The sequence below is a fragment of the Mauremys reevesii genome, linkage group 4 (assembly GCF_016161935.1).
Source record: "Mauremys reevesii isolate NIE-2019 linkage group 4, ASM1616193v1, whole genome shotgun sequence".
In the NCBI taxonomy this organism is placed as follows: Eukaryota; Metazoa; Chordata; order Testudines; family Geoemydidae; genus Mauremys; species Mauremys reevesii.
In genome coordinates, this window is record NC_052626.1 from 29,573,265 (window position 1) to 29,585,450 (window position 12,186).

Below are 12,186 nucleotides of genomic sequence, written 5' to 3' on the forward strand. Positions count from 1 at the left end.
CTTCAGCAGAGGCCTGGCAAGTCAGGGAATGGCTGCTGGGCGCAAGCAGACACCAGCAGGGAACCCGGAGGCATTGGCGGTGGAGGGAATTGAAAAAGACTAGAGAGAGCAAATGAGCTCCAGGCAGAGAGGTTTAGGGAGACCCCTGGAGGGAAGACAGAGCATGGACTTGATATGGATTTCAGTACTTTATTACAACAACAAAATCTTTTCCAAATAAAGTCCAACCCTAAGGTGGGGTGTTGCTGAACTATAGAAAACCTTGCGTATGGAGTCCTTAAGAGGCCCTGAAAAAGGGAAACGAGTGCTGCAGAGCAACCTCTGGCCACCAGAAGGTGCGTGGGGGTGGCTGGCTCATTACACAGCTTTACAAATTTTACAGAGGGGAAAAAAACCCCACACACTTGCAAAATCATGTTATGTATTTAAACACCCCTTAGCTGATCCCCTTTCATCCCAATAGGCTGTCTCCAGGAGTTAGTTGTAGCTGTAATATCACCATTGAGATAGTGCCAGCCAGCCAGGACTTATCACATTTAGTCTATGTTCAAATGGAATGAACACAATCACCAGAGTAGGCGTATCTGACAAATTTCCTTAATCGTTTTTTCATTACTCAGTCTTGAGTAATGAATGAAGGATTAATAAATGGAGGAACACAATCTAATGTAAGAACAAATTACAGTGGGTTTGATTTGGGGGTTATTGTTTTTATCATCATTACCTGATGCGGTTGCTGGGTGATGAATCTCCTAAGTGATTATGTATGGGGGAGTTTCTGAAATCATGTCTGATTATAGATTTGTAAAAAAAATATTGTTTTAATTTGGTTAACAACTGCCTAGAACAGGGGTCAGCAACTTTTCAGAAGACGTGTGCCGAGTCTTCATTTATTCACTCTGATTTAAGGTTTCGTGTGCCAGTAATACATTTTAACATTTTTAGAACATCTCTTTCTATAAGTCTATAACTAAACTATTGTTGTACGTAAAGTAAATAAGGTTTTTAAAATGTTTAAGAAGCTTCATTTAAAATTAAATTAAAATGCAGAGCCCCCCAGACCAGTGACCAGGACCTGGGCAGTGCCACTGAAAATCAGCTTGTGTGTCGCCTTTGGCACGTGTGTCCTAGGTTGCCTACCCCTGGCCTAGAATTTCAGATAGCAAATCTTAAATTTATGTAGTTTCTAAGACACCTTATGTGTAATGAGAGAGAGGTACAGAATAAAAAGCAACGACATAGCTAATTATACAAAGTGCAAAAGCAAATGGCATTTTTCAAACAGCTGAATACATCTTTTTTGTCTGAATTAATTATGAATTAAGAGTAAAAGTTCTCCTGTGCACCATTAAAAATTCCACATTTCCACATATCAGGGAAGATACATTTCTGTTGTGCTAAATGGACAAAGCTAAGAAGAATGCATAATATTTTATTTTTAAAAGGTATTTACAGAGAGATATTGCACCAGTTGTCAGTTCTGTGGTATTAACAGATTAAAGAAAAAACTAACCTATATTAACAAAATTAAAAACTAATACAAAAGACTGAAAAACAGGAAGAATAAAGTTTATTTAAATTGCTAAGTACAATTAGTTTCCCTGATTATAGCCCATGTCCAGTATGATCTAGAGTATGTACCATATACAGCTGTAATCTTAGAAATCCTTGTATCTCTTGCACATGTGAATCTTATATTGTACATGAACCATCAGAAGATTTATGTAAAATATAAAGGCTAAGCTTGGCTTAATAACTGCCTTTGCCCTGGAAACTGCTGCTGTTTTAAGTAAATTGAAGCTATGTAGTAATATTTGTCCAATAATTTAAGTTTTAAAAAGTAGCAATAAAACAGGCAAGATGGTTGTCCTTCTTCCATAGATAATGCCAGGAATGTGATTTCCCCCATATTTCCATACTAATCACTTTAAATACACTCAGTCCAGAATATAGTGAGCACTAGCATAAAGTATGTCTCAGTCTATTTGCCAGTTGGACCATCATGGTGCATTTCTGGGGTGTAGGTAAGCAGAACAATCATGACCCAGAGGTGAAGCAATGCCTGGCAAAAGAAAAGCAGGAGTTAACACACAACGGTGACTACCATCCATCATTTACAACAGTTGTAATTCTGAATGTAGACAGAAGCAGCTAATTTTGTAGACATGTTTTGGCTAAATGCCTTTCATGAAACATTTAAGGGTTCCTTCCGTTTTATTCCATTGCATCTAGCAAAGCAAAACTATTCTGATTTGCACAGTGAAGCACTGTGCCAGATTCCAACGCAAAAAGCATTTTATAGCAAATTATGAAAAAAATTACTAAAAAATTACAGTTAGCTTGTCTGAGTGTCCTGCTAGGCAATGACCATCTCTGATAAAAAAAAAAGAATTACATTACAGATGGCCCCTATAGGGCTAATTCACAATACTGACTGAGATCCAGCTTAGAACATGGTTTCAGAACCATATTAATTAGTAAAATTCTCAACTGTTTCAGTATGAAGCATTTTGTTCACCTATTAAACAGTACAATGGCAGTATTACATTAGAAGGGAAGAGAGAAGGGGGAATTAAAATGGCCAAATTCCATCTATCACTCAAAAAATGGGAGTGGTGGTGGTACAGAAAAATGTGGTTACCTTTAATTTTGTCAAGTGTGTATACTTGGCTGCTTTGTATTCCTGAAAAGTGGCAACCCTATTCACCCAGTGATTTACTTTAAAAGCATCATTACGCTTTCTCAAGCAAGGCATTTTCACTGCATATGAAATATGGAGCTAGAGTACTGAAATCTGAAATCTTTAAAGCAATAGCACACTGCAGCTCGGCTTACTTACATAACTACTGATCACATCAACTGACAGAGACATCAACCCTCTAGTGGAACAGGGAGAAATTCCACTGACAATCATGCAAGATGTGAAGAACAAACTTCCCTTCTATAGCCCAAGATTAGATAAAAATCATGCTCACTGCTTTTATAGCTATTTGAAAAGGATGATTATTAATCACTGGGCTGAGGTAAAATGTTATTAAAACATCAGTTTCCCAAGTTATTTTAATGGAAGCTAGTCAGCCATAGAAATGTACTTTCAATATGAGACTACAAAATTACAACCAGTATTAGTTACACAGAAATGTAAAAATTTTAAAGGCACTGCGAATTCAAGGCAAGACGGTACATATATTGTCAAGCAACAGGGCTCAAGAACCCATGTTCCATAAGCAGTCTTTATAGTCTACTATAAAATACAACAAACGGTCAAAATAATTAGATACCCTTTTTCTTTTACACTCTATTGAATGCCTTTCAGACGAAGGCAGATACTATATAAAACCGACTATCAAAAATTCTGCACAACAATGTACTCACCATATAAATGATGACAAATACCCTTGCTATGGGATACCGTCTTAGAAAGATTCCCAGTCGAATGCTGTGAAAGTATAATACACGTTAGAACGGAAAAATGTTCCTGTTCCTTTACCCTGACCCCCACAAAACTGTAAACATCAACTGGTATTATACATATAGTTTTCCACATTTCTGCCTTTTACTACTTATTCACAACAGCTACTGGATTGAGAGAAAATAGTCTTTAGTCACAACACAAAATTGTACATACTTTTCTGACCATAAAAAAAGCCAGTCCCCTTGTTGCTATAAGCATGTCACATTAGGCCTTGTCAGAAACAAAGGCTAGGGTTTTCAAAGAATCCTAAAGGAGTTAGACACCCAACTCCCATTGACTTACAATGAGATCTAGTTGACTAACTCATTTAAGTTCTTTTGAAAAATCTTAGTGAAAGACGTCTGTGTCATTCTTACACTTAGTTACACATGAGAAACAGACTGGCCTGTAGGATTCTAGTACTAACGCAACATGAAGTATACCGCATCAGTATTTTGCGTCATGGCCTTGTACTCTGCTTTAATAAAATAAAAATACACTAGTAGGAAAGTGACAAATACTAATACAGAAATAATATTTCAATCACAGTGTCGCATACAACAGGCCACTCATCAAGGAAGCACTGATATTTATAATCCCAATATTAAAAATCACTAGAGGTGCAAAGCATATCCTACTGAGGCATCCTGATTTTCAAGGGTTTGAAACTATTACTCCCAACTGAAATTTGACTTAAGCTTAAACTCCAGAGAAGACCTTTTTTTTTGGAAAGGCTAAGATAGATAAGATAGCTCCTGAGACAAGAGATCAGAATGAGTTAGTTGGTGGTTCCAAAGCATTTCTGATTCATTCTAGGCACATATTTTGAGGACACTTGGTTCATAGAATGGATTTATTCTTTGATACTTTAAAAAAAAGATTTTAAAAAGGATTTGATAAAGGAAACACACTGAAAAAGTAGCTAATAATTTATAACAACTACTTTTCATGCCCTTATTGCTGATCCATGACACACTAATATGTTACAGTAAAACTAACATACTGGGAACATTTCATGATCAGGCAGAATGTTCCTGGTCTAAGTAACTTAGAAACATAACAGCGATAAAGGTCTGATGCAGAGGATTTCTCTGCCAAAGACTCAGAAGGAGAAAAGAAGAGAAGAATTAGTAGTGGCTGTGATGTTGAAAGACCAGGTGCCAGCTCTGGCCAAGGCGGTAGGCATCCGCTGAGCACTGACAAATTCATAGCTGGAAGCTCACATTAGTATTGTTCAAGATGGGTGTTAGACTTGTAAGAATGTGATTAGTCTCTATAAAATACTTGTAAGTTTCTGCATACAGTAATCTCACTTGTAATGTCTGCACCTCATATTTCAAAGTAAAATATAAGTTCGCTTTATAAATGTAAAAGAGCCTGCTCTGAATTTGTGAATCAAGGCAGGAAGAGTGGTGCCCCCACCCATCAGGAAGGACTATAAAAACTAAATGGCAATTGTAGGACAAAAAAACCCCTTTGTGGCTTGCCCCATCCACCCATGAAGAAATTACGTGCAGAAGCACTCGTCCCTTTTGGTTTGAACTCTGGGGGAAGAGCATATAAAGATGGTGACAAGAAGAAACAGTTCTCTCTTTGTTGTTTGGACTCTCACAAGGGCTGGAGCAAAGAAGCAAAAGCAGAGATCCCCAGGGTCAACCTGGGCTAGCCCTAAAAGACATCCAGTGGATGGATTACATCATCCGTCACCTTTTGGAACCACAGCCTAACTCATTTCTTTTCTTAGTTAGTAAATCTTTAGTTAGTATATGATAAGTCTGGCTACCAGCATCGTCTTTGCTATGATAGCTAAGGTAAGTGACTAGTCTCTTGAGATTGGGAGCAACCTGAATATTTTGTGATCTTTGGTATATGGCAACCACCAATCACTAAGTCCAGCTTGCATGGGTGGCAAGATAGATTGGAATGCCCCAGGGGACTGTGCTATAGTGATTCAGGAGTTCACACTTGATACTTGGTATGTTCTATGATTAGGTTTCCCCAACCACTGGTTTGGGGTGTCTGCCCTGCTTTCTAACAGTTTGTCCTGCATTTGCACTCATTTCTGAACTGCAGACAGCATGATATTGGTAAAAGTTAATTTTTATATATGAAAGATAACTGCGATGTCCAATAAAACCCGATGGGTTCTTGTACCATGTACCCATCTGATAACATAATTTGTGGTAGCACAAGAATATTCTCATCACAAGATATCATGATGGGAATAAAGTGAATGGGAATTAACCATGTCAATATTTAATATGAATTTGTACCATACTAAATCTATGGGTGTGTTTTTATACAATCAGAACCAATTCAAAATAAAAGGTGTACTGAGGAGGAAGACTGTATAAGGAACTAATCCAAGAAGAGAAACATTCCTTTATGATTTATGTACTCTTACCTAAACTGATCTATACTACTGGCAGCTTTGCGAACTCTTCCATACATTCCTGCCACGTTAGCATCTACATCACTGAAAAGGACAGGAACACTTCGCATGCGAGTACCTATTTAAAACAAACAAAAACATATCTAAGTAGGCTAAAGATGCCTTCCCAGGTAACGTATTTGTCTATATAGGGTCTACATAGAGTTTAATAATTAATTTTGCCTTTTTGAAATGTTCAAGATTTTCAGTGCACAAGGGAAAACAACCAGAATAATCACTGTATATTTAAAGGGCACATCTGTTTTGAGAGGAATTGTTGGATAAGATTACAATTTTGTCAAAAATGCATCTGAGAAAGATTTTTATTATATTTCTGTATCTACTAAATAAGCATTTTAGTATTCAGTTCAGATGTTTTATACTCCAAAATAATTTCTTTGCTTCATTATTTCTTAAGTATATACTGCAAGGATTTTCTTATTTGCTGTACTTTTACCACAAAGTAACACTTGTCATACAAGAGCTGTATCTGACAGCATTTCTGATATAAATTCCTATTTTTCAGGGTTTTATAATATCATGAAAAAAGCTGACCCAGGTTAAAATTTTCATAGACTTTCAGACCAGGATACATCTAAGTGTATGCATTATTTCAGATTTTATTGTTCTCCTGACAAAGGGAGTTTAAAAGAAAGACATTTCACAGGCAAATAACTGGGCAGGCATTTTACATTGAAGTTCAAGGAGTATTTTGTTTTTAAAAATTAGCACAATTACTTTTTTCATAGAGCTGAATCAAAGTAAGGTATCAAAGCAGAATCCAATAGCAGCTGAAGTTTCTCAGACATCTGAGATATGATACTACTCAAAGCAACCAAGCCAATCTCAGTGGAGAAGACACATTTGTAGGCTACTTTCTCACAGATTTCCAAGGAAAACAGAAGGAGGGCAAACTGATTTTTAACCAAAAGGAGGACGGTGCATTCAAGGTTTCTCAGAGACTTCCACTTAAGTTTGATCACCTCATAATGGAACAGTTATTCTAACCCCCACCTTCCAAAAAACATAACCCCTCCCATCCACCTCCCCCCAAAAAAACACCCAACAAAAAAAACCCCAACCCAAACAACTAGAACCCTTCCATAAAAAAAAATTACAGGACACATATGCAAGTAATATTTAAACCCACAAAAACAAAGTAATTCACAGGTGAAATTGCACTGCTAGTTGCACTGGCAGATGTCATGGTAAACTGGGAGAATTAAGAATGAAGTTTTGCTTTATTAAATTCACTTAAAATTGCCTACACATTGAACAGCAGTCTTTATTTGGCTATTTTTGACTGTACTAGTTATAATTGGAAAGATCAACTCAAACTCCTTATTTACCATATTTTTCTTAAACACAGAGATGTTTAAGGAAATGAATGGGGAATATAAGAGTCCTTAGTTAAGCTGAGCACACACACATTTTTAAATATGATCCTTCCATGTTTACCTTCACCACTGTCAATTCCGGCCATATTAATCGTAGGTCCATTAGTACTACTGCCTTGGATAGTCTTAAGCTGTTGTTCAAGGCGTTCCAGTTGATAGACGAGGGAGTTTTTCTCTGTGCTGAGACTCTCCAACATGGTCTGCTTCTGAATCAGAGTCTCTGTCAGCTGATGAAGACGATTTTCCAGCTCTGACTGACTACTGCTGCTCAAAGCCTTGTTTGTGAGCTGAAAAAGAAAAGTCAGTGCAAAATCTAAGCCAGAAGATGAAACATTATAAAAATTAAAAACTAGATTTTAAAATAGTTCAACTCCTAAGTCCTATGAGAGAGGGGCTGACGCAAGGAGTGGGATGCCTCAGGATTTTAATGATGCAACAGCTATTACTACCACCATCATTAACAAATGTAAAAAGGAGAGAAATGTGATTGTAGAAGCATTAAGCCTTGATAATTGCTGTCACTAGGAAGCTCCTGGCAAGTATGTATGAATATAGTGCTACCCCCATGTGAACATTGCACCTAACAACAAATCCCAGCCGAAAAGAACTTGTAGTCTACTGGCTTGTGTAGGAATACATTACTGATCGGCCCATGGCCGTTATACCAGCAAGTTTCACAGAACAGACGGAAATGAGGGAACTTGATGCCAGTTAATTGGGAGGCTGTTACATGTCTAAGGGGCAGCATTAAAGAAGGCACGAAACTGGACATAAGTGAAGGAAAATTAGGGAGAGGTGAGGCAGATGGGCACTGGATATGAACAGCAGAGGGAGAAGGACGAAACGAAGGGCTTGTCTATCCATATAGCATTGCAGCGGCATAGCTGCACCGATGCAGCGCTTAGTGAAGATGCTCCTATGCCGATGGGAGAGCTTATCCCGTTGGCAGAGTTAATCCACTTCCCCAAGAGGCAGTAGCTATGTCGACGGGAGAAGTCCTCCTGTCCACATAACACTGTCTACACCAGGAATTCGGTACAGACCAGGAATTCGGTGAGTATTTTCCACACCCCTAAGCAACAGTGATACTAACAGAAGCCTGTAGTGTAGACCAAGCCTAAAGCAACATGGTCCATAGGGTCCAATTTGCAGAGATTTTTGAAAGTAAGGAGGAGACACTTCAAGTGGATCTTTCTTAAGTGATTCTGTTTTATAGTTTCTATCCAGGTTCTAACTGGATTCAGTGCACAATTCAAGGCATGTCTTGAATCTCATACATGAGACAACTGCCATGTTGAGGGTGGTGCAGACAACACTTTAACCTCTACCTGGCCTGTACTGACTTAAACACTCAAGACTCATCCTGTAAACTGTGCATGATTATGGAAATTTAGCTAAGTTTGGTTGTCCAGGAAAAAATCAGCCAGCCTATGTGCCAAATTCATAGTTGTATGCTCGGGAGAGTACTTGCTGATGGCTTAATCCTCTCAGTGTGAACTACAGTGTTGAAAAAGAATGTGTCTTTTCCCTCTCTTCTCCTTAAAGATGCAATATGTGCCTCCAAAAGGGGGTGAGCATCAGATTTCTCACATCAGGCAAGCTCTACCAGACAGGCTTGATTTCAACAAAGTCTTAGCAGACAAATGTGATCTGACAGTTTACACTCAAGAGGCTCTCCAAGTTATGTTTGATAGAGTTGCAGTGACAAACAGTAGACTTATGTTCACCTTACAAAGACAAGGTTACATGCCAGTTATCACCAGGGACACAGAAAATTAAAACCATCAGCACCAGTATACTGAAGTCATTTAATTCCTTAAGAGAGAACATTTTGTCTATTAAATATTGACCAGTATCAAGAAACTGTGCATCCTTTGGAATACTAAAGCCAAGTATAGCACCTACATAGACTCAAAATAGGTGTTAAATTGAAGATCTTACTCCTGCTTCAGTATGCAAAGCCCTGAATATACTGACATTGACCCAATCATTTAACTTGCTGTACGTTGAATCTTAGCCACCTGTGGTCATCATACATTTTAAGTGGTTAGTACACAGAGTCTACAATGAGATACCAGAGTGATCATGGACTATGCAAAGACAAATCAGCTGCATTGGGCAGGGTGTGGTACACATGGACAATACATACATTCTGAAGTAAATTTTGTATAGTGAAGTAGTATCAGGAAAGCAAGCTCCATTGGGTTCAAAGAAAAATATATCAAGACAGTTTTCAAGTCCTTTGACATCCAATATGTACAGCGAGTAGCGTTTAACACTAGACTGTCATTTTTTCCTGTAATAGTCTAAATTGCATTGTGCGGCCTTATATATAATTTGCATGAAATGAAACAAATAAATGTTACATTAACAGAATCCAGCTCAGAAATTCATACTACCCATACAATCACCAATACCTTTCTTTGTTGTTTCATAGGACAGAATGTATGATTCAGCACCTGGTTCTCTAGTTATCGTGTGCACATACAGGGCCTTATCAGACAATAGAGCCCTTTGGTTTTGAAGACAGACATTTTAAAATTGTGTTTGCTTTTGATATTTACTCCAAAGTTAATTTTCATTGTAGAGCAGATTTTCTTAAAACCTAATATACTCTGTTTCATTATTGGAATCTGAATTATTGATTACTGAAAGGATGTGCGCAAGCACCAAAGTTTATCAAATGGAATCTAACAGTTTCATTTTAACAGCTTTACAACCAGCTGAAAAACAGAGTTTTACTCAACCAGAAGTGTAAGCTAAAACAAAGAAGGTAGTTTAGTGTTTTGAATTACTTAACAGCATTAAATATTCTTAAATGCAAATAAGTTACCTGATTTCTGAGTTTTTGAATTTCTTCCTCTCTGTCTTTTATTCTGCTTTGCAAGGTATTCTTTGTCCGATACAATTCTTCCTCACTGTAATGGAGTTCCTATAAAATTAATTGCAATCAGTTACAAAACGAAGTATTAATAGACAGCTTTGGGAAGCATTTTGGGTGACATTTTAGCCATTATTTGGGACTTTACACTCAAGCAGAGGGTAGTACTTTGCCCTGAAAAAACTTACCGTCTAAAGAGACAACAGAGTGAAGGAAAGGATTTAGCCAAGAGCAACTCATTGAGTGGTGAAGATTACCATAGATCTTGTTAGTATCATAATTTGTGAACAGCGCCTTTAAATTCCCTTTAAAAATTTAACGTTTACTGTAATGTTTCTAATATCTGTCTTACTTCAGTCATTTATTGTTAGAGCAGCACATAACTGTACTCTCCCTTCAAATCACTGAGTACAGAAAGCAGAAGAAAAAAATCCTTATCTTACTGATCCTCAACCAGTCTTCAATATCAAAAGCCTAAACAGCAAATACTTTAAAGAAAGTATCAGAGGGGTAGCCGTGTTAGTCTGGATCTGTAAAAGCAGCAAAGAGTCCTGTGGCACCTTACAGACTAACAGATGTACTGGAGCATGAGCTTTCGTGGGTGAATACCCACTTCATGCATCCGACGAAGTGGGTATTCACCCATGAAAGCTCATGCTCCAATACGTCTGTTAGTCTATAACAGGGGTAGGCAACCTATGGCACGGGTGCTGAAGGCGACACGCGAGCTGATTTTCAGTGGCACTCACACTGCCCAGGTCCTGGCCACCGGTCCGGGGGGCTCTGCATTTTAATTTAATTTTAAATGAAGCTTCTTAAGCATTTTAAAAACCTTATTTACTTTACATACAACAATAGTTTAGTTATATATTATAGACTTCTAGAAAGAGACCGTCTAAAAACGTTAAAATGTATGACTGCCACGCAGAACCTTAAATCAGAGTGAATAAATGAAGATTCGGCACACCACTTCTGAAAGGTTGCCGACCCCTGGTCTATAAGGTGCCACAGGACTCTTTGCTACTTTAAAGAAACAATCAATCAATCTCCATATATAAAACGCCACATTTTATGTATGATATTACAACTATCTTAGTGGGACACTCTGTGCTCCAAAGCAGTACCCCAGCACCCCCATATTTACCGTGGCGATATACATTATACATTTTGTATAAAGTGCTTTTTGTGAGGTATCATTTTAAAAGGCTTGATCTGTTGAACTTTAATATCCTGTTGGACTGTATGGGCTATCATTGTACGTTGAGTTATGAAGTTTTGCTACATGCATATTACAGAAATATGTTGTGAAGTTGGGAACACCCACGTCCGGCCTTTCAGGTGTAACACTGGAGGAGCCAGATGCGCTAATAGCCCATTAAAGGGAATACACACTCACAAGGACTGTCCCAGGAACCTATACAATGGAGACTTCTCAGTGACAGCATGTAGACTATGGAGACTGCTTGACCCATGTCACAACATAGATGTTCCAACAAGCTGGAAGAAACTATACAGGAGGGGAAGTGACATCATCACTTGGCCTCTCTCCCCTCCCAGAACTCAACACCTGTTTCATAGGTCTCACCCCCACTTAGAGCTGTTGGGTTCCAAGATGGGGACCTGCATGGACTCCCCTAAACTAAAATCCTAGTTTAGATCTGGTAAAAGCTGCCACCACCCAATAATGTACGTGTATTGGGACACAGTCCTTCCTTCCCCAAAATCCTTGGGGATCCCAAGAGCCCCAAATCCATGGAGTTCTTACAACTAGGAGAAGTAAACCATTCTCCCCTGCTTCCTCCCCCTTCCCTTCTCCTAGGAGAGATACTGGGATTCAACTACAGAGGGATGCCGTCCTCCTCCCTCCTCCCCTTTCCCTGAGAATTCACCCAAGGAAAGATCAACCAAGTCCTTAACAGAAAAGATTTATTAAAGAATAAAAAGAAAGTAAACTGTCTCTGTAATACCAAGATGCAAAATACAGGGTTTAACTTATAAAAACTGGAGAGACTTCCCCTCCCTC

General features: G+C 38.3%; 1 protein-coding gene across 2 annotated transcripts in view; it reads right to left on the reverse strand.

Annotated features, from left to right (window-relative positions):
• Positions 1–1,416: 1,416 nt before the first annotated feature.
• The window catches only part of GOLGA5 (golgin A5), a 96,990-nt gene continuing 86,220 nt past the window's right edge, over positions 1,417–12,186 (reverse strand). For both annotated transcript variants that reach the window (XM_039535382.1, XM_039535381.1), the window contains exons 9-13: positions 10,116–10,214; positions 7,344–7,569; positions 5,859–5,964; positions 3,376–3,439; positions 1,417–2,062 (exon numbers count right to left, since the gene is read on the reverse strand). In XM_039535382.1, coding sequence (XP_039391316.1) covers positions 1,982–2,062; positions 3,376–3,439; positions 5,859–5,964; positions 7,344–7,569; positions 10,116–10,214 — 576 coding nt within the window. In that variant the 3' untranslated portion in view covers positions 1,417–1,981. The remainder of the gene's footprint in view (positions 2,063–3,375; positions 3,440–5,858; positions 5,965–7,343; positions 7,570–10,115; positions 10,215–12,186) is intronic.